The sequence below is a fragment of the Mus musculus genome, chromosome 9, assembly GCF_000001635.26.
Source record: "Mus musculus strain C57BL/6J chromosome 9, GRCm38.p6 C57BL/6J".
Classification (NCBI taxonomy): Eukaryota; Metazoa; Chordata; class Mammalia; order Rodentia; family Muridae; genus Mus; species Mus musculus.
The window spans coordinates 105,381,080-105,408,710 of NC_000075.6; the positions used below are offsets into that span (position 1 = coordinate 105,381,080).

The 27,631-nt window shown below is 42.1% G+C and overlaps 2 protein-coding genes across 20 annotated transcripts in view; one reads left to right on the plus strand and one right to left on the minus strand.

Moving 5' to 3' along the window:
• Positions 1-14,445, minus strand: part of Nek11 (NIMA (never in mitosis gene a)-related expressed kinase 11) — a 233,369-nt gene extending 218,924 nt beyond the window's left edge. For 5 of the 10 annotated variants that reach the window (XR_003947831.1, XR_379760.1, XR_379761.3 and 2 more), the window contains exons 1-2: positions 14,117-14,445; positions 11,770-12,081 (exon numbers count right to left, since the gene is read on the minus strand). Coding sequence is in view for 4 of the 10 variants with exons in the window: in XM_006511680.1 (XP_006511743.1) it covers positions 11,770-11,942 (173 nt within the window). In the remaining 6 variants the exon portion in view is untranslated. Of the gene's footprint in view, positions 1-11,769; positions 12,082-14,116 lie in introns of those variants that run through there. The other 5 variants (XM_030244174.1, XM_006511679.4, NM_172461.3 and 2 more) reach the window with 5 other exon arrangements.
• Aste1 (asteroid homolog 1) lies at positions 14,215-27,220 on the plus strand. Of its 10 annotated transcripts, none has more exons than XR_871094.3 (6): positions 14,215-14,586; positions 15,466-16,779; positions 20,380-20,607; positions 21,639-21,697; positions 22,317-22,512; positions 23,920-27,219. XR_871094.3 is itself a non-coding variant. In NM_001357902.1 (6 exons), exons 2-6 carry the CDS (start codon positions 15,575-15,577, stop codon positions 24,233-24,235), a joined length of 1,836 nt encoding a protein of 611 aa, NP_001344831.1. In that variant the 5' UTR covers positions 14,283-14,586; positions 15,466-15,574; the 3' UTR covers positions 24,236-24,679. The 10 variants fall into 10 exon arrangements, 8 of the variants coding, with proteins under 8 accessions (NP_001344831.1, NP_079927.2, XP_006511847.1 ...); NR_152139.1 differs by having other exon boundaries at positions 14,283-14,586; positions 20,397-20,607; positions 23,920-24,679; NM_001357902.1 differs by lacking the exon at positions 21,639-21,697 and having other exon boundaries at positions 14,283-14,586; positions 15,466-15,626; positions 15,719-16,779; positions 20,397-20,607; positions 23,920-24,679.
• Positions 27,221-27,631: the final 411 nt, after the last annotated feature.

Here is a 27,631-nt window from a genome sequence, read left to right on the forward strand (position 1 = left end):
AGGAGGTGGAACCCAGTGAAGGGAGAGAGTGGAGGACAGCTGGGCCACACATCTACAGGGGCAGGGATAACTAAGGGATCAGGTTTGAAAAGATTTCTACAAATAAAACTAATGAGAAAGGAGAAACATGGGCCAAAGTTTAATTAAAATGCTAAGTGACTAGCTCATGTGGGCAAAGCTAAGAAAACCTACTTCCAAAGACATTCTGATAAGAGACTCAAGATTCCGAAGCTCCCACTCTTCAAGACTCAGAAAAGTAGTGTGTTCATATGATAACAGTAACTACATCTCAGCCTTCCCTTCCCATGTGCTCAATAAAGGTCGTACTGAAGAAATTCTATCATTTCTCACTAAACTAAAAGCAGTAAGGTTAATTAGAATGACCTTAAGGCTAAAATAAAAAAATCATTTTAATTTACTAAATTTCATGATGATCCCCATTAGCGAATTGGACCAGCTGAACATTCTTGGGTGTTCAGAGTTTGGATTCTCAAATGGTAATTATTAAGGTAGTGCTGGTACACTCCATACCTGTGTTAAGTGTGTATGATTTCCCTACTCAAAACTTCACAAAACAAATTATATATATATAATTTCTTTGATTTTTAAAAAAAAGGTCTTTTGGTGAGAAAAATAAAAAACAACTTGAGCCAGCTAGACTCATAAGATTTTATTCTTGAATATTTTGCTTTCATCTTAAAATGTTCATTAACTGAGTGAAAAAACAACAAGAAAAAAATTTAATAGGCTTTACATACAAACCTCTCCTTTTTTTTTTTTTTTTTTAAATTTGGCTAGTCAAAAAGGACCAGCTACATCCTAAAGCTCTGCCTATCTCTGCCTTCCCCATGCTGCGGTGACAGGGACAAGCCATCGTGCTCACCGTACTTAGAGGGTTTGGGGGAATCATCCGAGTTTGTTTTTCTTTTTTAAAGATTTATTTATTATTATATGTAAGTACACTGTAGCTGTCTTCAGACAACACCAGAAGAGGGTGTCAGATCTCATTACTGACAGTTGTGAGCCACCATGTGGTTGCTGGGTTTTGAACTCGGGACCTTTGCAAGAACAGTCAGTGCTCTTAACCACTGAGCCATCTCTCCAGCCCCAAACAGAGTTTCTCATGCTTGCAAGACTGGTATTTTATCGACTGAGCATCCGCCCATCCCCTCCCCCATTTCATATATTTCAGTGAATGTTGGCAGAACCATTAAGTTCCCTACTCAAAACTTCACAAAACAAGCACACCGGGAGGCCAGATGGCATACAGAATTTAAACAGTCTGAAACTCTAAATAAATAGGAGGGGAGCTGAGAGGGTAGTGGAGAAAGGCAGAGAGCAGAGGAGTAGAGGAGTAGAGGCCAGCCATGAGCAGGTGGAGAGAGGGGGGAGGGGAATGGGGAGAGAAGACTTGGAGAGAGAGCAAGAAGGCAAGAGAGAGTGGAGGGGGCAAGCAGCCCCCTTTATAGTGAGTCAGGCACTCCTGGCTGTTGTCAGGTAACTGTGGAGCGGAGCCTAGACAAAATGCTAACATTAGTCTTCTGAATGTACTCTTTCACCATCAACAATGGTAAGAGTGTAATGCTGAAAGCAATCACTTGTTTTCCTTTCATAATAGTAACATCATTTTTAAGAAAGGGGTACTTGAGTGTTGTCTCTAAAACAAGCGTCTCCAGCCTCCTGCCACAGGCAAAAGAAACTCAGGACTCCCCTGGGTCCTACTCACCCTAAACCATTTTCTTGACTAGCTATCTCTGGTCTATAAACGCAGAAGGAAAGCAGGAGGTTTCTTCTATCTAAGATCTACACTAGAGTGGCTGAGGAAAGTCCTCTACCTTGCAAGACTGGCTTCCTTATCACCCTTGAAATAAAGGAAAATAATGGTCTGACTTTGTACTTTCGTCTCTTGTTCACTCCTTCCCAAACCCCGCGTACTGGAAGATGGCCACAGCTTAGCTTTGAGTCTTCTACAGTCCAAGTCTTCTACAGTCAAGGAACTGGCAAAGGCCACAGTTGAAGCCAAGTTCAAGTCTATCCTTACTAGATTTACCAAGGATGGAATTGCCCAGGACTTCATTCAGCATTTTAAAAATAATTTTAGCACATTTTCATAGTATAATTTATATAGGAGATTGGCATATTTGAAAAATGATCATTGCAAAATAAAATGGAAGAAAACTGTTTTGATAGCAGCAAGGCAATACGTAAAGAAACCCTGGATTCCTTCTAACTTGATTTCATGATTCTCCACTCCATAAACCACTATTAAATTAGCTCATCATCCCTAGTCTCCCTTCGCAGATCCCAGCTGCAGAGGACTGGCCATAACATTAAAATGATAGGTTTAATATGGCATATGGAATGAGCTCAAAGGTGAGCCATTAACCCCACTGATGAGCTCTTAGGATGACTCAAAAAAACAGTGAGCACATGTTAAAATGACTAATCTAACAGAAAAATCCACTAAGTTGTATTAGTAGGCACAATATATAAATGCTGGCTTTGCTGATGGCTGCTGGCCTGACTTGTTTTTTTTTCCATTGTTTATTAGGTATTTAGCTCATTTACATTTCCAATGCTATACCAAAAGTCCCCCATACCCACCCACCCCCACTCCCCTACCCACCCACTCCCCCTTTTCGGCCCTGGCGTTCCCCTGTACTGGGGCATATAAAGTTTGCATGTCCAATGGGCCTCTCTTTCCAGTGATGGCTGACTAGGCCATCTTTTGAGACATATGCAGCTAGAGTCAAGAGCTCCGGGGTACTGGTTAGTTCATAATGTTGTTCCACCTATAGGGTTGCACATCCGGCCTGACTTGTTATTCCCTCTTTCTCTCAGCCGCTCCTGTGCCCCACCCTCCCATCCCTTTCCCCACTTAAACCTCCTTTCCACTGGTCCGCCTTTCCCCTTCATATCACATGTTCTATTCCCGCCTCATGTTTTACCCTCTCCTTAGCAATGGTCTCTGTCTAGTTTCCTGGATGTTAAGTTAAACATACAAATCTAAAGAGTCATGCTAAGTTATGAGTGAGAACGTGATGTTTCTCTTTCTGGATCTGGGTTATGTCACAATAGTGTTTTCCAGCTGTGTCCAGTTACTCAAAATTTTCATAAATTCATTTTTCTTCACAGTTGAATAAAATTCCACTGTATATAGACACTATATTTTCCAACAGTTGATGGGCACCTAGGCTGTTTCTATATCCTAGTAAAGAAAATGGAGCAAGAATGAAAGTGGATAACATGCACACTAGGAAACAGACTCTGCCGGCTACATACCCAGGAGCAATATAGCTGGGTCATCTGGTAGCTGGTTTTCTAGGGTTGTTTGTTTGTTTGAGGAAAAAAACAATGATTTGCATAGTGGCATTGTATAAGCTTCATATATACTATGTGTATGTGAGTGTGAGTGAGAGAGAAAGAGACAGAGCCAGAGAGACAGAGTTTAATTGGAGTTACCATAACAGGGGATTATGTCCCTCCTAAAAACCAAAGGTTGCCAAATAAAAAGCCCAGTGACAGGAATGGGACACCGTCCCTGAAGTTGCTGGTCAGGAGTGTTGAGGAGACACCAGAACAATGAAGTCTATTGCCATTGTTCTTGGCTATCCAACAAAACTTAGTGTTCAGACCATATTGCAGACGACACAACACACATTGGTCACAGGCCATGGAGAAACCAAGCTGGTACTGAGCAGGAAGCTTCCCCCCTTGGAAGTCCCCTTGAGTCATGCAGGCTACTGGTGGGAAATGTCATTCACAGTCTTACAAGCTGTGAACATTAGGAGGTACAATAAAGACCTAGCAAAACACGTCCATGAATGCAACTGTGGTACAAAGTTTTAAAAGATAGCACTGCTTTCTGACTGGATGGAAGACCTGCCTTGCAGTAAGTCTGACCAAGAATCCATGGTTGGAACTACCCTCTAGATTTTTATCTCAGTTCCTATAGCAGAGTACTGCACTCAGAGTCCATGAGAGAGTCACTGTGCAAGGGACAGTGCTTTAACACAGAGACTCACACGTGGCCGAAGTACAGAGGATAACTGTCAGTGCAGTGTTGGGACATGTGTATCGTACCCTGACAAAGGTTCAAGAACCATCATGGAGGGGGCTTGGGAAGAATTTAAGAGCCATAGGCTGAGGAGGACCAGGGTGAAGACCAGGGTGAAGCAGTGTCTTATGGACATAACAGGAAAGCTGTACTCACTTGCAAAGCCACAGCAGCTGTGGGTGTCTGCAGAAGACTGTTCAAGATCAATTTAGTCAAGTGCAGTCATGAAGTTCTAGCCCTGCCTCCACTCCTAACTGACGAACTACTGACAGAGGCTTCTAGAGTAGGAAGAGCCAGTTTTGTTTTGTTTTTGTTTTTTTTTAAAGTGTGTTGAGCCCTGGTAGGCTGGCCACATTCCAGTGGACTGACTCCATATCCATGACTATCTGAGGAGCACAAACTGGACTCTCCGTGGGTCATGTTTAAAATAAGAGGGAATAAGAAGGGGAAGGTGGGCCTGGGACAGAGTCAGGAAGAGGAATGTGGGTGAGTATGATCAAAATACATTGTGTGGAATTCTTAAATAATTAATAAAATATAGTTCAAAAGAAAATTGACTTATATTGTAAAATTATGCCTTCTGGAAAGAATATCCACTTAAAATTGGATTTGTTAATATTGAACTACTAATATCAATGTACTAATCCTTTGAGAAGAAATAATGTCCTTTTTATGCACAGTGAAACATTATACAGAGAAGGGAGTAAGTTTTAGTTCACGCCTTACAAAATAAACATGTTTTCCTCCATCTCTTAATGTGTCATAAGTAAATTCAAAAACATTAAGTCCTTTCTAATTATAGCTGAGCCTCTTGGCAAATATAATCATAATTTATGTCTGAGTCTCAAATATCCACTGAGTGATGCAGAGTGCTTGCAACTTAGAGTGACTGCAGCAGAGGTCTTCATCAGCTTACACAGTTATGTCCCTGCAGAGAGGGTACACTAGCAGAGACAAGATAACCCCTCGCTAAGGAGCCTAACAGATACAACTAACAATCTTATATAAGAATAGAGCCTCCATAGCCAGCCAGAGGGGCTCATGTGATAGTAACTCAGCCCAGTGAGTTACTATGCAGTAATTTAAAACAGGGTGCTTTGCCTGCATGTAGATGTGTGATGTGTGTGCCCTGGTGCCCTCAGATGCCAGGAGAGGGCATCAGATACCCTGGAACTGGGGTTATAGACATCTATGAGCCATCATGTGGGTGCTAGGAATCAAGCCCAGGTCCTCTGCAAGAGCAGCTAGTACTCCTAACTGCTGCGCCAACTTTCTATCCGCTTAAAATAATACTTTTATACAGTATTTAGTATCTGGGAAAATACTTAAATCTTAGTGCTTTAAAAATTGATGTGGAATTCTTATACACACACTGAAGTCCTACGTTACTTTAGGGTCTTGCAGGTGGAACAGAATTGTTGCTACTCAGTGGTAGGCTGCAGTACACCTTGAAGTGTTCTCTTCTCCAAACCAGGAACAGCCCCAGCACTGTAAGTTCTTGAGCTCCTCCCACCAGTGCTACTCAGTCAGAAACTCTGGAGGAGGAGGAGGGGGGGGGAGGAGGAGGAGGAAGAGGAGGAGGAGGAGGAGGAGGGGAAGGGCACCTTCCTCACAATTCTAACACAATAAGGCATGAAAACAACTACCTCTAACAAATACTTCAGGCTTCGTATGACATAATCCTTCCCAGGAAACCCTGCCTATTAGGGGAACTGGCAAGCTTAGATGGATCTAAGTTATGTCACAGTAACCAAGACTTTTTACTGCCCCAGTGTAGGTGGCACATATACCAACTTCTTCCTTATGGTTATGAAATCAGCATCCTTGGCTCCCCTAGACTGGATACTTTCAACACCGGATGCACACCCAGACCACCTCTAAGTGCTCAAGGATTTAGAGACCCATGCCAGGCTCCAGGCCGCACAGCATCTCAAGCATCTATACTTTGGAAGTATGAGTCTTCTGTTGAGCCAGAGGTAAGGACCACTACTACGCGCTCCAGGGTCCTGAAGATTCAATAAGCAGTAAGCGGTAACCAATAGCTATTATCTGGGTTTTTGTTTTGTTTTGATTTTGTTTTCCTTTTAAATTTTTGTTATGTCTCTCCATCCCCCAATCTTAGACTGCCAACGCACACAAAAGGTTTCAGCAAAAAGTGAGTCTCTCTTGTTCACTGCCACACATCTCTGAGGCAAGACTATGGTTTGTTTTTGTTGTTGTTGTTGGCTGTTTTGTTTTGTTTTTTAACTTGCCTGTCCAAACAGAAAAAAAAAAACAAAAGATGTATAGCTTGTTCTGCTGCTTTTGTAGGCACAGCAGCACCTCTCATAAAATGTTTGCATATTACTTTCAGTATGGGAAAGAAGAGTCCTCGAGATGTCGCATGTGTACCTAGCGTCATTCACAAGACAGAGACACTGAGAATTTCCACAAAGAGTTGCCTTGAATGAAATGTCACATGATGACATAGTGAATTACTGTCAAATTATTCCACTGATGATTTTGTTCAGAAATATTTTTACTTCTGATTTGAATACTCAGGGTTTCCCAGAACCGTCACCAGGAAGGAAAGAGTCACTGCTTGGAGTAAGCTTTGAACTCAATTAGCATCAAGGTCTCAGAGTTCTCTTGTTTAACTCTCTAACACGGGCTGTCCTGGCAAATGAGGGGAGCTGAGGCCTGGAGTCCAGAAGCCCAATTCAAACACGCTGTGTTCTTCAAAGACCTAGGTTCCCTTAGGTCCATGCAGGAAGGGGATTCTATCTCCCAGCACACCACACAAGCCAGCGACGTCTTCTGGAGAATCGGGCTGATGGCCAAGCTTGGCTTCGCTTGGTCTGATAACTCGGCTTGCTTTTCTCCCTCTCTTCCTCTCTACCTTCACTTCTCTCTGCTGTTATTCTTCAGTTCATTCTAGTAGCCACTCCTGGCTCTGCTTTCTCCTCCATTTTGTGTGCCTGACTGAGTGGAAAATCAGCTCGCTATGACTCTGAACACACCCAGTACAGCCAAGCCAAGCATGCCCCAAGGAGGGGAGGGCCCTTGAAGATGAAGCCTGGGCTTGAGGACATGTCTTTGAGGACTTGGAAGTTTTTCATCTTTAAAACAACGAGAGATAGAGACTTCTCTCAAAAGAATACATGCCAGTTGCCGACAGATATATGCTAAGGTACTCAACATCATTAATCACTAGGAAAATGAATCTTAAAGCCACAATAAGATACTACCTCTTTATACTTAGTGTGATGATGATGATCAAAAGAAGAAGAAAACAAGTGCTGGCGTGGAGACGGAGAAAAAGAAACACACTCTGCAGGCAGGAACGTGAATCAGTACAGCTAGTATGAAAGACAACGGCAAGTTCCTCAGAAAATGAAAAACTATGGTCTAGTAATCCCACCAATAAACACAAACCAAAGAAAGTCCGTGCAGAGAGACATCTACATCCCCATGTTTATTGCAATAGTATTCCTAAGAAGCAAGGAATGGTGTATCCACCGACTGATAAGGAGGTAAAGTATGACACAGGCATCCATGGAAATGCCTCACAGTCTTAAAGGGATAAGGTCTGTCATTACAGCATCATGGATACAACTGGAAGGCAGTAGGCTAAGTCTAAGTCCTACACAGGAAGACAAATACCACAGGATCTCAGCAAATGTGGAATCCTCAAGTTTATCTCATAGACATAGAGAGGAGAGTGAGGGAAATAAGAGGGACATACAATGCTTAGCAGAGATGGGGAGGGCCAGGCCAGCCGAGTAGTAAACATGGTAAGATGACTGTACACTAATGACAGTATGCTGTAATGTCTTCCCCACAAAGAAATGGTATTTGAGGAAAGAGATCTACTTATCCTGATCTGAAGATTATATAATGTATACATAAACTGAAATATCACATAGTGTCCTATAGATGCACATAATTTTATGTATCAAAAGATCCTTGGGATTTTCTTTTAAAATGCTTTGGTAGCTTAATGAAGATATAAACTGAAATTATGAACTATAATATTCTTTTAGAACATAATTACAACCAATAGAACAGAGTGTTTATAATTATGAGAGAAAATATTCCCCAAAATAGATTTCTAAATTTCATGATGCATAATGTCATAGTGGAAGAAACAGCTTGCTCATTCACTACATAACTTTAATCTTATTACTGCAATAACTAAAAAAGGAATGTCAGATATCTGTGCCCACAGAAAACTCTCTCCAAACACGCACCAATCAAGCGTAATGCCTGCAGTTTTTATTTTTATCCCACTGCTAGTCGGAGAGCAATAAAAAATTTAAAGGAAAGTGGTATTTACACTTACAGTGTAATTAAAGTTCCCAGTATACACAAAATGTCAATGATGGTGTGGTGCCCCCAAGTGGCAAAGTGATGAACTGCAGGACTTTGTTGGGAGGGTCAGAAACTGTAGTCCAGTTTTTCAAATTGATTGTCTGAGTATTTACGGATATCACTGGAGCCAATCATAAGAGTCTACATCCCAGGGGCTATTAAAGCCAATTCTTTTAATATTTAATATTTAACATTAGGGAGATCCAGCCTGCTCCACTAAGAAAATAGCAATCATAATATTATAGAAATCTTAGCAAGCATTCTGCTTTGCCTAGTTATGACATCACTTCCTTCTGTCTGTGGTCTGGTGCATGAAGCAGATGTCAAAGGCTTACCTAACAAACAGACTGTTGGATAATGAGGGGTGCTAAGGAGATATCCATCTCGTAAACCAAAAACGCAAGTGTCAACAGTATGGGGCTAAGGGGGAGGTGTCATTCTAAAAAATAATATAAACCAAAATTATGAGCTAGATATTCTCTTTTAGAACATAATTACATCGAGTAGTTTTCATAAGTTTGGCATTCACTCTGTGTGGCTAGAAGACCACCTTTAGGGCTGAGGGGAAAAGTTCTTTGCAGGACGAGCACGTGAGACTTGATCTTCATTATCATCCTGGCAGGATTTAGAATTTACCTAGAAGTATCACTGGGCATGCCTGTAAAGGCCTTTCTAGAGAGGTTTATCTGAGGGAAGACCCCCTGAACTCGGATAGTTTCCTTTTATGGGCTGTGATCCTGGACTGAGTGAAGAGAAGATGGGGAGATGGGAGTGCCACCTTCACGTTGTTCTGCTCCCTGACTGTGGACACGATGTGACCAGCAGCTCTACACTCTACTGCCACACCTTACTAGGATGGATGCGTGTGCTCAAACTCGGGGTCAAAACAAACCACCTTCTCCAAAACTGCTGTGTTAGGTACTTTGTCCTGGCACTAAGAAGACTAAAAAATGCAGAGTGTAACTCATGCTCTAGGAAACCCAGATGACCGCCCGCTTTTGCCCTTCTACTCGCTGGAACTGACTGCAAACGACAAGTTCTCAATCACGACAACTTCTCCAAGTGTCACATACCGGGACAATTCTAAGAGCCCATCTTTAAAATAAAGCATTGGTAACATTTTGTTGTTGTTGTTTTGGTTTGGTTTGGGTTTTGGTTTTTTTCGAGACTGGGTTTCTCTGTATAGTCCTGTCTGTCCTGGAAGTCACTCTGTAGACCAGGCTGGCCTTGAACTCAGAAATCCGCCTGCCTCCCAAGTGCTGAGATCAAAGGCGTGCGCCACCACTGTGTGGCTTTATCATTCATACAACACAGCAAGACATGGGAAATCATTTGTCATTCTGATTTTCAACCATACTTGAAATAGCCAAGGAGAGAAACAGGAAGAACTTAAAGGAGCCAGATGCTGCTGAAGAAAACAGACACTGGGATAGAAGCTTGATCTCCCAGGGGCAAAGGAATTTCTTGAGGGCACTGTCCTATCCTTTGTTTGTATTCTTCCCATGGGGTGTGTGTGAGAGAGGGAACGAGGGAGGGAGGGAGGGAGGGAGGGAGGGAGGGAGGGAGGGAGAGGGAGAGAGAGAGAGAGAGAGAGAGAGAGAGAGAGAGAGAGAGAGAGACTAGACTGACTAACCAGGAGTCAACCTTGTTTCTGAGGAATGATTTCTCACTAGAGCAGACATCTGTCAGCTTTGCTTGGCTGCCAGGCAGCAAGCCCTAGGGACCCATCAGTGCCCAGCTCCTGAGCATGGAGCTCGGCCGCATGCAACACCACACCGAGCTCTGTCTATGTGCGTTCTAGAAATCAAACTCAGGTCCTCACCCTTCACCAGCTGAACCACCATCCCAGCCTAACTTCAGTTCCAATGAACTGTTAACTACAGCAAATAGAAAACAGGAGTTTCCCCCTACTGTGAGAGTTTATAGGGTTTGACCAAACTGAAAGGTGACAAGGATACCACTAATGTCAACTAGTTTTTTTTGGGGGGGGGGGAGGGTCGAGACGGTTTCTCTGTATAGCCCTGGCTGTCCTGGAACTCACTTTGTAGACCAGGCTGGCCTCAAACTCAGAAATCCACCTGCCTCTGCGCCCCCACCCCACCCCGCGCCCAGTGCTGGGATTAAAGGCATGTGCTACCACGCCAGGCTGTAAACTAGTTTTAAATGAGGCAATCAATTTGTTTGAAATTTCTAGCTTCTGACTACATATTCTGAAGCTCTCTTCCAGAGAAGCCAAAGAAAATACACTCTTTCTTCGGTACATCCCATTTATCTTGCATGTGAATTACTGTTCATTTGCATTTTGTAGCATTTCTAAAAATAGTCATCATGAATGTGGTGGCTATTCCTGGTTGTCAACTTGACTATATGTGGAATGAACTACAACCCAGAATTGGAAGGCTCACCAGTGATCATAATCTTGAGGCTGGGAGATACAAGATTCTGACCTGGATCTTGGCATAGAAATTTTAGGCATAGAGACTATGAATCCCAGGAGACTAAGGCAAGGAGATCTCTGAGTTCAAGGTCATCTGGGACAAAGCAAGTCCCAGATCCAGGAGTTGGTGGTACACACCTTTAATCTGGGCCACACCTTCTGCTGGAGACCTACATAAGAACATTGGCAGAAGGAAGATTCTTCTTGGCCTGCTTGCCTTGTGGCACTGAGCAACTGCTAGATCCTTGGACTTCCTTTCACAGCTGCTGCTGACCATTGTTGGGGAGTTGAACTACAGACTGTAAGTCATCAACAAATTCCCTTACTATATAGAGACTACCTATAAATTCTGTGACTCTACAGAACCCTGACTAATATAAAGAAGAATTCAGCTTTTCCCACTGAGGAAGTCTCAAACACAGTCAGTAGGGATATTTTGCCATTGAGACTGTAATATGCATTAAAAAATCATTTTTACATAATCTACCCTATTCACCTTCTCTGGTCATTTGAATACTTACTTTATTTGGCTCTGAAATGTGCATCATATTTTTATAATTTTTTTTTTTCGAAACAGGTTTTCTCTGTGTAGCCCTGGCTGTCCTGGAACTCACTCTGTAGACCAGGCTGGCCTCGAACTCAGAAATCCGCCTGCCTCTGCCTCCCAAGTGCTGGGATAAAAGGCATGCGCCACCACTACCCAGTTTTTATTTTTATAATCTTATTTGGGGCTAGGAGTATAGTTCAGTTTTTAAAAGCAAAGCCCTGTGACTTCAAGTAAAATGGAGGTGGGGCATCTATACAGAAATTTGTGAAGCCCTTTTCTGTTTGTAAGTTTCCTGTTTGATACAGAGTACAGATCAGATGTGACTCCGTGTTCTAAAGCAGCCTGTGGCTACGCACACATGCGCAGTTTATTACTTACAGCTCCTCTCCAGGTTTGGCTTTCTTGTCTGACACCAGATAGACAGTTCCAAAACTTCCACTGCCAAGTTTCTGCTGAAGAACATATCTTCTTGCAATCAAAGCGGTCGGGTACATGGGGATGACTGTGGGTCTTCTGCCCACACACTTCGCAGTCTCTTGGAATTTCAGCATTGCTCCAAACAAGATAAAACTGGCTTGTTCATTCACAGAAACAACAGTTGGGCATCCGAGCTGATGTTTGAAAAGTCAAACGGGAAGTGTTGATTGATGCCAGATATATGGGAACTCCACAAATCGTGTCTAAAAGCAACTACAAGATTCCCACAAAAAAAAAAGTATAAGCTTTTGGCAATGATACCTGCAGTGTATCTTGTGTTATCACACCAGCTAATGCTCGTGCTCTCTCTCTCTCTCTCTCTCTCTTTCTCTCTCTCTCTCTCTCTGTGTGTGTGTGTGTATGTGTGTGTGTATGTGTGTGCATGTGTTTTGTAGGATGAAAGGAAATACAGTAAATTCCAGAAGGCACTCTCTCATAGAAAAAGAGCCTTCCTTATACATGCAACTTTATCACAATAGTTTAGAGCCACATTTTTACTGACTCCTGAAATGTGTATTTGTTTTATGATTCATATTTTGTTAGATATTTATACTCCCCATCGACTTAAAAACCAATGCGAACCCAGGGCCATGGCTTCCCCTAATGCACACATAGGCCAACTCCCTGGTGATGCTTTCCTCCCTCTCAGTCTGCTTTGACTCAGCACAGAGTAAATTGGGGTTAAACCCTGATTAGCATATTCTGCTTCCCTTTGCTTTTTGCCCATGTCAACTTTAAATCACAGTTTTGGGGTGTCTGTTTGCTAGACTAGCTATGTGGAAGGATATCAATTCAGTGCCCCCCCCCCATCTTAAGCAAGATCTGATTCCATTTCTATTGTACACACTGGGTACAGAGCTATCTCCTGGATTAGAAGTAAGGACATGCACCTCAGACCTAAGACTGCGTTTTAAAGCTAGCTGACTCTAAGTGTAGTACAGGTGAAGCCACAGTTCCTGAGGGAGCTATGAAATGTTATGAATGGCAGAACTGTCCCATGAGAAAGTATTCCACAAAACACACTCTTACTCCATTCCATCAAAGTGTTGAATGTTTTATTGAAAACTGTGCTTTTGTTTAAAATCTACATGAAAATAGGACTTTACGCTGAATACTATGTACACCTTGGCATTAGGTTTTCATATTCAGCAATTCTAAAACAACGAGAAAAAAATAGTGTTATAGTGTTGACCTGTGGGCTCAACATTTACCACAAAACCTACAAGGACACTCAAACAGAAAAAAAAAAACTGCAAAACATAAAACCTATTTGTAATTTTGTCTTCTTTAAATAATGTACTAATCTGTGGTTTGATCTAGTCCCAGTGAGAGCAATGCCCCTCTCCTCAAGGAAACGTTACTAAAATCTGCAGAATCTAAAGAATAGGTCCTAAAAGGTACCTTCTGTTTGCTTCTTTGACTGGCATAAAAGTGGTGATTTCTAGATAAACTAGGCTGTTCAAAAAAAAAAAATGGCCTCTCTGTCGCCTTTCAGATCACTAATAATAATTCTCAATGTGGAGAGGCGATTAAAGTCCCCACTTAGTAAAGAGCTGAACTCAAGATGGAGGACCAAAGCTTCTATTTGTAATGGAGTAATAAACCCAGCAGTGTGTGAGCAGCCTCTCCAGGCTCATCACACAGAATCAGCTCTGTCGCCCTCATCTCAGTTGGTATCCATGGAATGTACACACACTGCAGGCTGGATCTGAACCTAGGGCAGAGGATGAACTTGGGTGCTAGGGACACAGGTTATGCTTGTATCCCTGGGGCCTAGCTAACAGCTGACATACAGTTGTTAGCAAACGTTTGGAGAGCGAAGAAAGATCCAGCATACCAAATGTGACCCAAAGACAAGTAAAGGAAAGAAAACATAATAGGAACTAGAAGAAAGCTGAGAGACGCCCACTTTGTGCTAACCATCCCTGGGGTACCCATCCCGCTGGGGCAGGTAAAGAGAAAGTCAAGTGTTTACCGATGGTAAGAACTGAGTGGTTTATGTCCATGTCAAAAAACCCAAAAAACTAGGAAGCTGTTTTGACCTGAGGTTCTGCTAACTAAATCTGACCTGAGAAGTAAACTCTAACCCTGAGGTAAAACGAAAAAACTTGTCTCTTCAACAAATAAACCTTAAGTTTTTCGCGGAGCGCGTGAATGTATATCGAGGAGCAGGGCGCTTAGTCTCCCGAAGGGGAATGCGGTCCAGGGGCTGTGGGACCCGGCTGCCCGAGAGATCCACTTTCATTACCTTTACAGGTCCCCAGCCTGCGGCGCCCGGCCAAGCCTCCGTCAGCCTAGAGCTCGCTGCCTCGGAGGGCGTGGTTGTTTAACATCGTCGCCACGGAGACGGCGCGGGGGCTGCTGGGAAGTCGACGTTCCGGCGTCCAATCCAACGGAAGCGCGCCGGACCCTTCGAGGCGTGGCGAAGCGAGCAGGGTGAGGAGGCGGCCGCAAGTGTGAGAGGAATGGCTCAACCTCTCACACCAAGTTCCCACCACCCGGCCCGAAAGCATTTTCTCCTCCAGGGAGAGCCCTCAGCTTCTCGGAGCCAGGCTTCCCAGTGACGTCGTTCGCAGCACTTCCTGTTTCCGCTCGCGGTCTTCCACGCACCCGCGGGTCTGCCGTTTCTCCCCGGGATCCTACCTGCTGCTGCTGGTGAAGTGAGCCGGCGGTCGGGCGGAAGCAGCCGGCGGATCCGGAGGGCAGGAGCAGGTTGAGGTAGGAAGATTGGTGGTTGAGGAATTAGATCCTACCTTTTCCTGCCCTTTGCTTGCATTCCTTGAGCTACTTCGCTCAAGGTCAAGTCATTAGTTTACAGTGAGTTCGCAGAAACCACATGACAAACCGGGAAAGACATGACGATTCAGAATTAAAAAGTGTTGAGATGTTGGCCGAGGTGGATCTGAGGTGAGATAAAAAATCAAGTGCAATAATGTAAGCTGATACCAAAGGCAAAAAATTCAGGAGGATGCATTTTTTTATGTGGTAGCCCCACAAAAATCAAAATGCAAAAATTCCAAGGTTGGCAAAACTTTCACGATTTTAAACACGGGCAAGGCTGGCAATAGCATCGTGCTAAGCGATATTTGAAGCCAGAGGCGAGGGGGGAAACCAGTAATACTAATCCTATGAGTTGTTAGCCAGATAGGCCATTAGTAAGGGGGTGTAAGAATCCAGTTGAGGTTGAAATTGTATACTTGGGATCCTAGAAGCATAAAGCTGTGTTTTTCCTTAGCTCAAACTACTCTCCAATGTACCCTACACTCAAGACCTGTAACAAGGGTCTAGTTATCCATAAGGAAAAAAAAAATTGGCTCATTATGTGTCTTATGCTGGGTTGTCATTTTTATAGCTTAGGACTTTTGGCCTTGACCCTCACAAAACAGATTTCTTCCTTTATCTCTATATGGGCTGCCATGAGGTGGTGTGGCCTAGATATAAGTTCTGTCTTCCACCTCCAATAATCCAATCAAGCAAAGTTCCTCAACAGCGTATCCTGCAGTTTGGGTCTTGATTGATTCTAGATATACTCAGATTGACAACCAAGAATAGCCATCAAAAAGACCAGCAATTGATTTTTTTTGTTTGTTTCAACAGGGATTTCTGTCGATCATCATGGGTATTCGGGGACTAATGAGCTTTGTGGAAGATTATAGTAATGAATTCTTCGTTGATTTGAAATTGCGGAACACAAAACTTATCATTGATGGCTATTCTCTCTTCCACCGACTTTGCTTCAATTCTGACTTGGAGCTCAGGTATGGAGGAGACTATGATTTATTCGCAGATGTTGTACAGAAATTCTTTGAATCACTGTTTGTGTGTCATATTTGTCCGTATGTTGTATTAGATGGAGGATGTGACATTTCAGATAAAAAGCTGACAACTTTGAAGGATCGAGCAAAAGAGAAGATCCAAGCAGCCCGTTCCCTTTCTCTTGGTGGGGGTGGGAATGTGTGCCCCTTACTCATCCGAGAAGTGTTCATACAGGTTTTGATCAGGCTTGAGGTATGTTTCGTACAGAGCTTTTCAGAAGCAGATCGGGACATTATGACACTTGCCAATCACTGGAATTGTCCTGTGCTATCATCGGATAGTGACTTTTGCATTTTTGACTTGAGAAGTGGGTTTTGCTCACTGAATAGCTTCCAGTGGAGAAATCTGAACACTATTAAAGATACACAAGATTACTACATTCCCGCCAGAAGCTTTTCCCTCAATGCATTCTGCCATTACTTCAACAACATGAACAAAGCTCTACTACCTCTCTTTGCGGTGCTGTGTGGAAATGACCATGTTAACCTGCCCATCATGGACACATTCATAAGTAAAGTACGTCTACCCCTTAGTTCTAAGGGGAGGAGATATCACCGAGTCCTGGGACTTCTGAACTGGTTGTCTCATTTCGATGACCCCACTGAAGCACTAGATAACGTTCTGAAGTCTCTCCCCAAGAAGAGTCGAGAAAATGTTAAGGAACTTCTCTGCTGCTCCATGGAGGAGTACCAGCAGTCCCCGGTGAAGCTGCAGGACTTCTTCCAGTATGGTAGTTATGTCTGTACGGACGCTTCGGATCTGGGTCTACCAGAGTGGGTGCTAGGAGCTCTGGCCAAAGGCCAGCTACCACCTTTCATCAGTGATGCTTTGGTGCTCCGAAGGACCTTTCTTCACACACAGGTAGAAAACATGCAGCGGCCAAATGCTCACAGAATATCTCAGCCCATCCGCCAAATCATCTATGGACTCCTTTTGAATGGCCCATCACACGCAGAAGATATAGCCCAGAATACATTGCCTTCCCAGCTTCTGGCTTTCAATGAAGTGGAAAGAATTGATACAAATATCAAAACATCAACTGTTTATGCAAAGCAACTGCTCAAGGATCAATGTGACTTGAGCAAATTGGCTGAGGTAAGTTTGTAAGACTAACAACATTCTTAGAAATTTCTGTATGTTATAATTTGCCTTCGTATGCCCTCTCTTAATATAACACATGGGTTGCCATCTTGCCTTCATGTTGTGTGTGAAGGCTAGACCTCCAGTGAACTAGGTAATCTCTTAGTGTAGGTACTAACTCAAACCTAGCACTTAGTACTAAATATGCTATTTCTAGGGTTCTTCGGTAACCGGTTTCCTTTGCAGTTATTGTATTATATTGATCCCAACTAGAGTAGGAGTCTGTAATTTTAAAAGGGGGCGGGGGTGTCAAGGATTGAACTGTAAAAGAAGTGTGCACCTAGGCACTTGATGTGGACATAACAGCATCTTAGCTGAGAGCTCAGTTAAGATTAGTACTGATATGTCCGTCTGTCTAAAGGGTTTGTTTTATTAATGAGGCTCTTTTTAGGCTTTGGGCTTAAAGCCCAGAGAGAGAGAGAGTTAGAGCAAGCTGACAAAGAGCAAGTGTTTCCTTTATCTATATGGGCTGCCATGAGAAGGTATGGCCTAGATTTAAGGTGTGTCTTCCACCTCCAATAATCCAATCAGGAAAAGTCCCTCAGCGGTGTATCCAGCCACTGGGCATCATGTTGACATGCTTAAACCTATTCCTAAGAGCATGACTTAGCCTACCTTGGTGCTGCTTAACTCTGAGTAACACTAAGATCAGTTGTCCTTTCAAGGAAAAAAATGTTCTCATAGAGCCCAGTGTTGCTTTTTGCTTCTGATAATATGTAAATATATTAAGAATAACATGAAACGCTTGTGAGAATACAATTAAACATACAAATTAAATGCAAATGAATTTATAAAGTCAGTTGCAATGCCCACTGGGTGTTTGTTTAGTTCCACCTAAATGTTTACTCCTGGACTCATAGGGTCATTGGTGCCAGCTTACTCAAGGATGAAGGACGGCAGCCAGTTTTCTTGTGGAGATGATCAGATCTTACTTGCCTTCAGTTTATACCCCAAGGAAACATGATAGTGATTGTCACTTCCTATGGAGTGGGAACGGTGGAGTTGCTACTGGGATCTAGTGGGTAAGGCAAGGATGCCACTAAGATTCTTAGAATGCACAGATTGGCACCCCACAGTTGAGAACTATGTGACCCAAAATGCCCAGTGGGCCCATTTTTAGCCTACTAGTGACAGCATAAGTGAAAGGTAAGGAGATTCCTAAATGGGTGTCAAAAGTAGCCTTGGCATTAGGAAGTAACTACTAATAAGAATGGTTCTTCAGGGAGTGATGAGAATGTTCTGGAATTAATGATGGCTTTGAAAGCTTATATATTAAAACCATTGAGTTGTATACTTCAAAGGGGTGAATTTTTTGACATGGTTTATATTTCAAAGAAAACAGAGTTTCAGTTTAAAAAATTATGCAGTGTTGATGAGACTTATAATTCATTCTTTTCTCTCTGGTGCAAACCCACTGCATTGTGGGAATGAATACACCACAGATGACTTTCTGTGGATTGTTTTCAGTTGTGCTGTTTCAGCTACTTCCATGATCATGGTGGTGCACATCATCTTGTCACATATTTCTGCTGCACATATTGTGGAATTGCTGGGCCAGATGAGAGGGACATTGGGCTGAGCTCTTAAGTCTTGCTAGAACATCTTGACAGTGGACCCACTAACACTCCCACCAGCAGTGCAGGAGAGTGCTTGCTTCTTCCTGTGCCTTTGTCAATACCAGGTATTTAGGAGCCCAGGGAACATTCTGGCTGTTCTAGTGGGCAAAGTATCATCTTAGTCGTTTGGGTAGGCAATTTTCCGTTTCTCTGATGACTTGCTTATTATGCTCATTAACCATTGGGATATTCTGTGCGAAGTCTTTATTCAGTATTTTGCCTACTGATCAGTTGTCAATTAACACTGTGGCCAGGACCTCCCATTCTAATTTTCATTGTAGTATATTGTAAACAATTTTAATGTAGTCATTTAAATCCTTATTACTTATGGTTACCTTTTTATGATCTGTTTAGGAAATTACTACCTACTCCCAAGATCATGAAAACAATTACATTTTTCTTTCACATTACATCTCCAATCTGTCCAGGAGGAGCGGGGTGTGAAATAGGATCAGGCCACTTTTCCCCAATGCAGTCCAATCCAATCAATGAGATGTAGCATGCTGATTGTATTCCTTGATGAGTGGTAACATGTTCTCAGCATTCAGTTGTATTCAAAGTTAAGAGGAAATTTTCATACACTTTGCACCACAGTATATCATTTGGGTTGCCTTTGGCATGCATTAATCAGTTCTTAGCTCAATGCTTTTAAGCTCTAATTAGCCCATAATTCTAAGTGATGCCAGGTGCAAATATATTTCCAGACACAAATGCAGGTTCAAGTACAGAAACCTTGTGATCATTCCTGTTTTTAACATGCAGTAATAATACTTGAGCTATGTGACTTACAAACTGGCTCATTTAATTCCCACCAGTCCCAAATGGGCCTGGGGGAGCAGATGGGACTGCAAGCAGAGTAGTTCCCTCTTTAGAGAAGGCACTGAGAACTGATGAGAAAACATTGTGTGTTACTCTAACACATAAGGCTCATTTTACAGATGACCAAACTAGGAAACCCTCAGGAACTTGCCCAAAGCCACAGTTACTGAGGGCAGAATCTCTAGTACCAAATCCCAGGCCACTTTGTTAATAAAAGTTGTAACTTGAAGTTTAGGTGTGCTTTTACACTAGATGTGAGGCCTACTTCTAGTAGGGGTTGTTGCTATACTATGAAGAACTTTGCTTGCTTCCTAACAATATTAAATTACAGAAACTGTTTAGAGTTAATGTAGTATTCAAAGGCCTCAGACATTAGTGATGTAACTATTTCGTCAATTATGATGTTTTGGTTCAGGTTCTCTTCATCAGTCAGTCACACTATACTAACCACCCATTAAGCGGTAAGAATGTAGCCCACTGTCTCACCCTCCAGTGGAGGGTATTTCTTTAACTGCATAGAAACACTAGGAGTACAACTCTTTTCTTAAATGTTTATGAAAGAGTGGCCTTGTAAGGTACATCTTGAGATTCATTCAAGTAAATTTCAACAAGCAGCTCAAAGCTCTCATGGCTGTTGACTTCTCAGCTTACATTTGAAGTCCCTTCTAATATACTGTATACAGTACAGGAAGTCATTAAGACACTCCTGCCTGCCTTGAACGCATTCCTAACTCTTAAGCAGCCACACGCAACGGAGGGATTTATGACAACTTATTTTGTGGAGGTGACCAGTTAGTGCGTCTGAGAGAACGCGGTACCTGTCTGCACTAGCAGTAAGGGCAGGCGGGGCTCGTGTAGGTCTTTATAAGGTATGTGGGCTCCAGTTAACGTGCAAGTTCTCAGGCTCCCCTCAGAATACTGAATCGAAGTGAAGGGGTCAATTTCTAGCAAGTTTCCTAAGGTGTGTGTACTGAATATGCTCACTGCCCTACAGAGGGAGGAGGCAGAAACACAAGATGTTTAGAGGGCATAGAGGATCCATTCCTTCAAAGAGTCAAACATTATTAACTTCCACAGCTGAATTAAGTCTCATGTTACTAAAAATTACCCTAATTTGCAGACTATTTGATGTTTCAGCTCCCCTTGGCTAGGCGGCAGATGCTTCTCTTAGAAGCCCTGAAGGTCAAACAGGTTGTCCTGGAGTCCATCCCTACTTTTCTGAAGTTGCCCATTGCTGTGACTTGTTACTGGTTGCAGTCCACAGAAGCCAAGGCAAAGCTCCATCATCTGCAGGCCCTACTGCTGGGGATGCTGAGGGAACCCTTGCATGCCATCGTCAACAGCCCTGGTAGGTTCTAGAAATCTAAGTGTTTTGTCAAGTTGTGTGTAAACTGCACATCCTTAAGAATTCACACAAACAAAAAACAAATGACCCCATGACAGCAGAATGTGTAAGTGAAGGTGCCAAACTGCCCTTCATCAATATTCTTAATAGTTCCATTTGCTGAACTTAGTGCCAGGAGCTTGGCTTCAGATAGAGAGCTGGGATGTGCTAGTGCTGCTAACTCAGTCTGCTCTGAGGTACCTGTGTGCTTCAGTGTGTGAGGCGTGAGTGCTTTGCCAGCTGTGTCTTTCATTCTGCTACCCCATCACCAACACAGCAGTGGCAGTACAATAAACTTACTTGCACTTTCCCAGACATGAAACCTCTCAACATTTCCAACCACAGCATTCTTGTTCATTGGTTTCTATCTTTCTTTAAGGCTATTAAGTTTCAATATGTAATAATAGAAAGAAAAAAAAAACACTAGAGAAATAATCTGGGCAATTTTTGCTTGCATTTAAATATTGGGTAAAATAAATGAAACATTGGAATGTTAGTTCTTTATTACAACTTTCTCCTTAAAAGATTGTAAAGGCCATAAAGCTGTCACCGTATAACAGTTCTAACATGATAGCTGTTAGCCACAGTTACATGTGGCTATTTAAAGCTAAAATCAAATAGAAGTCTGGGCTTTTTGAGGTAGTCACATTTCAGGCACTTGGCAACCTCAGGTGGACACGTGTTACTGTGTACAGAGGCAAAACATTCTCACCATGGCAAGAGTCCTCCTATAGATAGTCCTAGACTGGTGTATTCTATGCGTTTAAGAATGAAATAGCATGGACTCAAAATATCCCTAGTACTCGAGCTTATGATAGTAGCTATCAGAGGGACTGTTGGTATATGACAATTAACACAACATGAGTCAGGCCCATGGCTTTAAGAACAGTTTGAAGCTATGTTGTTTTAAGAAATACAGAAATTCCCATAGCGTGAGACCATTAAGATTTTACGTGAGTCCTATAGAAGGGGCATGTCTGTCTGTTTTCTTTTAGGAAATGTGGACTCCGCACCCAGGCAGGCTCAGTGCCTTGCTCCCAGATATTTGTGAAAGGTGGGCCTCCTTTTTATTACTTTGGAGTTGGTCCCAATGTTATTTTGTGCACTTCTGCTCAAACAAACCTGCAGAAGCTGCATCTACGCAGGTTGTTGCTTCTGCCCCTTCCCTTACATAAAGCAATGCATTTGCCAAATGATTCATACTTTAGTTTTCCTACTAAAAACAGGCAAAATGTGCTGTGAGCCTTTGAGCTGTCTTTAAACACATGTGCTACCCTATGGGGGCTTTGGTGAAAGTAATGAGCGGTAAAAACAGTAAAGAGAATAATGGTGTTTAGTGTCATTATTTTCATAGGCACAGATCCTAGAGAATTTACATACAGACCTGTTTTAAGGTCAGGTAGCATACCACAGTGGGAGAGATATTTCAAGGAAAAGCAATAACTTTGGGTTGAATAAAGTCAAGAAAAGGGACCCTTCAGTGTATATAAGACATTTATGAAACCAAAAGAGAAAAGCAACCAGTTTTCAAACTAATTGTCTTTGTGGGCTTTGATGTGAGTGTGTGGGGAATGGCCAAACTGAGCAGTATTTGTGGGCTTTGATGTGAGTGTGTGGGGAATGGCCAAACTGAGCAGTATTTGGAAATGCTGCCTTTGGGTTGCATTATCTAGGCACTGAAGATCCACAGAGAGGTGGTGCCAAGATGTTGTATGAAGAATTATGCCAGGTGAAGGCACCCATGCGGCCGGGTCCAAGAGTGGATTTAGACACAGCGCACGTCTTCTGTCAGTGGCAGTCCTGTCTCCAGATGGGGTTATATCTCAACCAGCTGCTGTCCACTCCTCTGCCAGAGCCAAACCTAACTTGGTAAGCACCATGTGAAACATTAGTTCAGATGGGTAAATACAAAGATTTTAAACAAAGTTTAAGGAGTAAAACAAGTTGCTTTAAAAAACAATGTTACTATTCTCGATCTCTGAATAACTAAAGCTCTGGAAACAAGGAAAATATTTCCAGTTTCAAACTTTTTAAAATCAACTGTTAGTATATATTACTTTATAGGGACCTTTTCTCCCACTCTACCCCTAAGTACATGTTATTACTGGTGTGTGTGTGTGTCTTCTTACCATTTGGTATTAGCTCATATAGTTACCAAACGCCTACTCCATGCAAGGGTGCAATAAACAAAAACAAAATATTCTCTTGGAGCTTGCCTGTGGATTTTGTCTTCTCTAAGCCTATATGTCAGAGTTTAACTCAGGAGTTTGAGTTGGGTGGAATAGACATGGTCCCATGGAGTTGCAACTTGGTAATTGTCTGTCCAGGAAGTACTAAAAGGAAAGAAAGAAAGACGGCAATGGCTAGAAAATGGGATTTAAGATTGAATATGTGCTCCATGGATATTCCATGTATACTCTTCAAGGACAAGCCCCAGAGCCTGGTGTATTAATGAGTAAAAACACATGGCACCATGAAATCTAGCAATAAGAGGGGTGCCTGCTTGTTTTGGTATTTTCTTTTGTGGTGCTAGGAACTGAACCAGGGCTTTCTGCATTTCAGGTAAACACTCTACCACTGAGCTATAAACCCAGCCTTACTTTTGTTAATGTATCTCTGGGCCTCGTATCTGAGATAACACAAAAACTCTCCACCAAGAATGATAAAATGGCCTTTGATGTTTGGACTGTTTTCTTCCTTTCCTTTGATAATTCTGGTCATTCTTAACAGACTCAGCATGCCACAGTTCCTTCACAACAAAACAGAAGTATCGTATCACTTGTGTCTTTTTCTAGTGTTTCTGTAAGATTATTGTGGGATCTTAGCATAATCAAGACTTCTCAAATGCTGATTGTATATTCATTAAATAAAGCCTATCAATGATAGCCGAAGTTTACCAGGCTGATCAGTTCTGGTCATGAGTCATACTGAATTTAGAGTTTCTAGTTAATCTCATTTTGCATTTGCGTAGTGGGAATTTTATTCCAAATGAATGTCCAAACAAATGATGCCATTACAATTTTCTGATATAGTAAACTGCCTTTTTGGTTTGCCAAGTCTATTTTCTTAAATTCCTTTTCTTGGAGGTGTTAGAGAAGCCTGTTCAGCCCCAGGCTAGCATCATCCACTTTAACTACTCAGTTCCAGTAATGGTGATGATTCTAAAGGAACAGCAAGCTAAGTGTTTAGATACTTGTGATTGTTACAGTGTTCCCCTTCATTGTCCCACTACACCCATTTGATGCTTTCAAATCATGTTGTTCTCCCACTGAACAGGTTGTACAACGGAAGCCTGGTCCACAGACTCTGCCAGCAACTGCCAGCATCTAGTTCTGTAGAAAGCCTCCTGAGTCTATGTCCTGAGGCAAAGCAACTTTATGAACATCTGTTCAATGCCACAAAATCATATGCCCCAGCTGAATTGTTCTTACCAAAAACTAAATCAAAATCCAAAAAAAAGAGGCAGAAGAAAAAGGTTGCCAGCCTGGGAACCACTGCAGATGCCAAGCACTGGTATGACAGAAGCAACCGGTTTGGACCGTTAATGCCTGAAAGCTTGGAGGAGCATGTAGAGAACTCAGAGCTTGAATAAACAGTCTGTAGTACACAAGATTTACAGTTCTAGCTTGTAAAATGTCTCTTACCTCACTTGAAGCTAATTTTTCTTTAGGACTAAAGTTTATAAGAGATCATCTTAATACTAAGATATTTGTACTATACTTTTAATACAGCCTAATTTAAGAAATGTCTGTATTTATTTATATGTGTGTTGGGGATGGAGAACCATTGTACTTGTGTGGAAGTCAGAGAGCACCTTGTGAGAGTTGGTTCTGATTCCATCATGTGAGCTCCAGGGATCACCCTCAGGTTGTCAGGCTTAGAAGCGTCTCACAGGCTCTGAGTCATCTGTAGTTCTTCAGTGTGCTTTCTTTCACTCCTCATGGTCCTTTTCAGCAAATAGTAATACCTTATAATCTTAATGCTGCATATACTCATAATTTTCATAAAATCCAGTAGTAATCATTTTATTTTAAAAGGTTTTGGGTTTTTTTAAATTTTTGTTTGTTTGTTTGAAAAGTGTGGGTCATAAAATAGTCAGGTGGTCTGAAAGTTAGAAATGTGGGCTGGAGAGATGGCCTGGCCATTAAAGGCTAGGCTCACAACCAAAAATATAAGCAATGTAGTAAATTAGACTACATATAGTAAACTCATAGGTACACTACAGGTCTTAGAGCACATTGTAACTGTTACCAGCCCCAAACATATTTACCATCCTAAGCTTGTAAATGTACAGCAGAAGAGAAATGAAAATCTCAGACCAATACTGGACTCCCAACTCTTCCACATGCTGGGTTTTGCAAAGGACTCCAGCACTTCATTTTGATTTTTGCTGTGCTACAGATCCAACCCAGGCCCTGTGCATGCTAAGCAAGCATTCTACTGAGGTACACCCTCAGCTACTAGCCAGCACTTTGTAAATCAAACAATTAGGATAGAAAATAGCAGATAAAACACCTCTTATTTAGTGATTATGAAAGTATTTATCTTCCTATAGTCAACTATAGGGTATGGTGACAAATCCCTATAATATGGAAGTCAGAGGGCTGAGACAGGAAGGTTGAAGGTTTGAATTCACCTTGGGCAACATATTAAGCTTTGTATTAAGAATCCAAATGTTCAAGAGGTGCTATTTTAAAACTACTAATACCATCGGATTTATAATGGTGCTGCCAGTTCTGAATCTCAGAGAAGCAAGAATGGGTAAGTGGGATGACCATAGTGGGTCAAGTCTCAAAGTGTAGTCTAACTTGCACAGCTGTGGTCCTTCTACTGTTGAACCACTGGTATATTCCATCAGTCATTTCTATGACGGCTGAAAGTTGCCAACTGTGAGCCAGCCCATCTGTAGTTCTTAACAGTTAGCAATTTTCTTGTTGTGGGTTGGTCTGGTACTGTGATATGTATTCAAATTGCTAAATTCTACCCCAAAATCAGGTTGTCCCAAGTCTACTGACTTCTTATGTATAGCAGTTTTTGTTGTGCAAATCTTGTTCCTCAATTACTGGAGGGAAGAGAGGTAGGTGTGTTTTCAGTTACCAAGTACAAAGACCAGACTTGGCTGCTGCATACTGAGACAGAAGTTACCCAGAGGCAAATCAGAGGAAGAGTCGCTATATGTGACTTTTGGCCTGGCCTTTCTTTTCCTCCTAATTTCCTTTGTCTGACTGGCCTTTTAAGATTAAAATAAATAATTAAAAAATTCAGGTCTAAGAGGCAACAAGAAACCTTAGATAAGCAGAGTGTAGTGTGTTCTACATTTTCAAAATCTACTTTCCTGTGTTTTCAATCAAGATGAGCTGTTTCTGATTCCATTCTAGCAAATAAAATCTCACCTGAGGCTTTGGACACATCAATCTTCAATTAGCATTCAAGTAACAAAGGAGTTCTGGACAGCTAAGATGATTAAATCTTGGGGTAAAACTGGAGAGAGAAAACCATTTACTGTAATAGAATCATGCTCTGTTTAGTGGGGGTAAAATTATATTGGATATGTATTTTTTGCAAGTTATTTTCAGTAACCAAAACCTTGAAAGTTTGTTCATCTGTAAATATAACCTCTGACCTTTTCCAGGCCAGTTGGTCATGAGAAAAGGACTCAAGTGACCCTTATTATTTCAACTTGAAGTCCTAATTTAATTATACTTTTAGAAGGCAAAGACCTTTACTGCCTAAATGGCCTTACCTACCCTTCTTTGTTCATAAAAGCTAACAGTCAACGAGTCGGTCTCAACTGGATGAAGTCAAAATAATGTGTCTATCGGTGTTTAGTACCCGTTTTAAAGCATGGTAACCCTTGCCTGGCACTAAAATGTGATTAAACACCCATTCCTGTTACATCTGTACCTGAAAAGGAAGAGCAAAGCAAGAAACAAGATGGGTGCCGAGCACTAGAAAAGGATACCATGAGGGTAAAGATTGTGAAAGTCAGTCAAGATAATCAGTGACGGTGGACAAGGCCGAGAATGAGGATTGTTACAGGAATTTAAGAGTTGTCATGTTGAAGTCATGGAAATAATGGTCAAAGACATGTAATTTGGATTGTGGCTACTTGGTTGAGGAAACAGCTCACCTGAAAGCTGAATCTGCTCAAGTCCCAGATCCCCGCGGTTTGTTTTTGTTTTGTTTTTAAAGCTGGCATTCTAATAATACCCTCTTGTCTGGTCTCAAGAAGGCAGACATTACAAAGGAGCTGAAATCTAGGAACAGGAAGAGCCTCAAACCTAGGTTTCTAATGACAAAGTACTATAAACCTTCTAGCATCTGAACTCCCACAAGTTTTCAATAGACAAATCCAGGCTGCGGAGATGGCTCAGTGAGAAAAGGACGTGGTGAGCATGTGTGAAGACCTAAGTTTGGATCCCCAGAACCCCTATGAAAGCTGGGCATGACTGTATTTGTAACCCTAGTTCTCAGAAGGAAAGGGAAGTAGATCTGGCAGATTGGGGGAGGGGGGGGGCACGTTCAGCCAGTGAACTCTAGACTCAAAGAACCTGTCCAAAAAAAAAAAAAAAAAAAGCATAATAGCAGAAGACACTCAATGTGTCAACCCCTGGCCTGTAACAAAGTTTACAAAATGCACATACCTTTACAAAGCCAGCCATACTATGTACACTTCCAATTTCAGGCATGGGAAAGTGCAGAGAGGCAGATCTCTGGGTTCACTAGTTGTCCAGTCTAGCCTTTTTAGTGAGCTCTTAAGTCAATGAGGGACCCTGTCAGATCCAGTGAGGAATGACAGCTGGCCTCCACATGAACACATGCCGTGTGAGATGCAGTTTCTCATGTCTTCCCTTATGTACACTATTTCTACACAATCAGCTATGTAATAGTAGCTTGTCCCATACTGCTTCATAGATGATGTGGTATGGGCCTTACTCACTAGCCTCATCCATATTATGACTAGAAGATGTAGACTTAACAAACAGGA

What these genes read in the sequence shown, in the direction of transcription:
- Aste1 (NM_025651.5), top strand. Translation starts at nt 15,484, where the DNA reads ATGGGTATTCGGGGACTAATGAGCTTTGTGGAAGATTATAGTAATGAA. An exon ending in TGCCATCGTCAACAGCCCTG is followed by an intron (nt 20,608 to 22,316) that starts GTAGGTTCTAGA and finishes TGCATTATCTAG; the next exon opens with GCACTGAAGATCCACAGAGA. An exon ending in CCAGAGCCAAACCTAACTTG is followed by an intron (nt 22,513 to 23,919) that starts GTAAGCACCATG and finishes CCCACTGAACAG; the next exon opens with GTTGTACAACGGAAGCCTGG.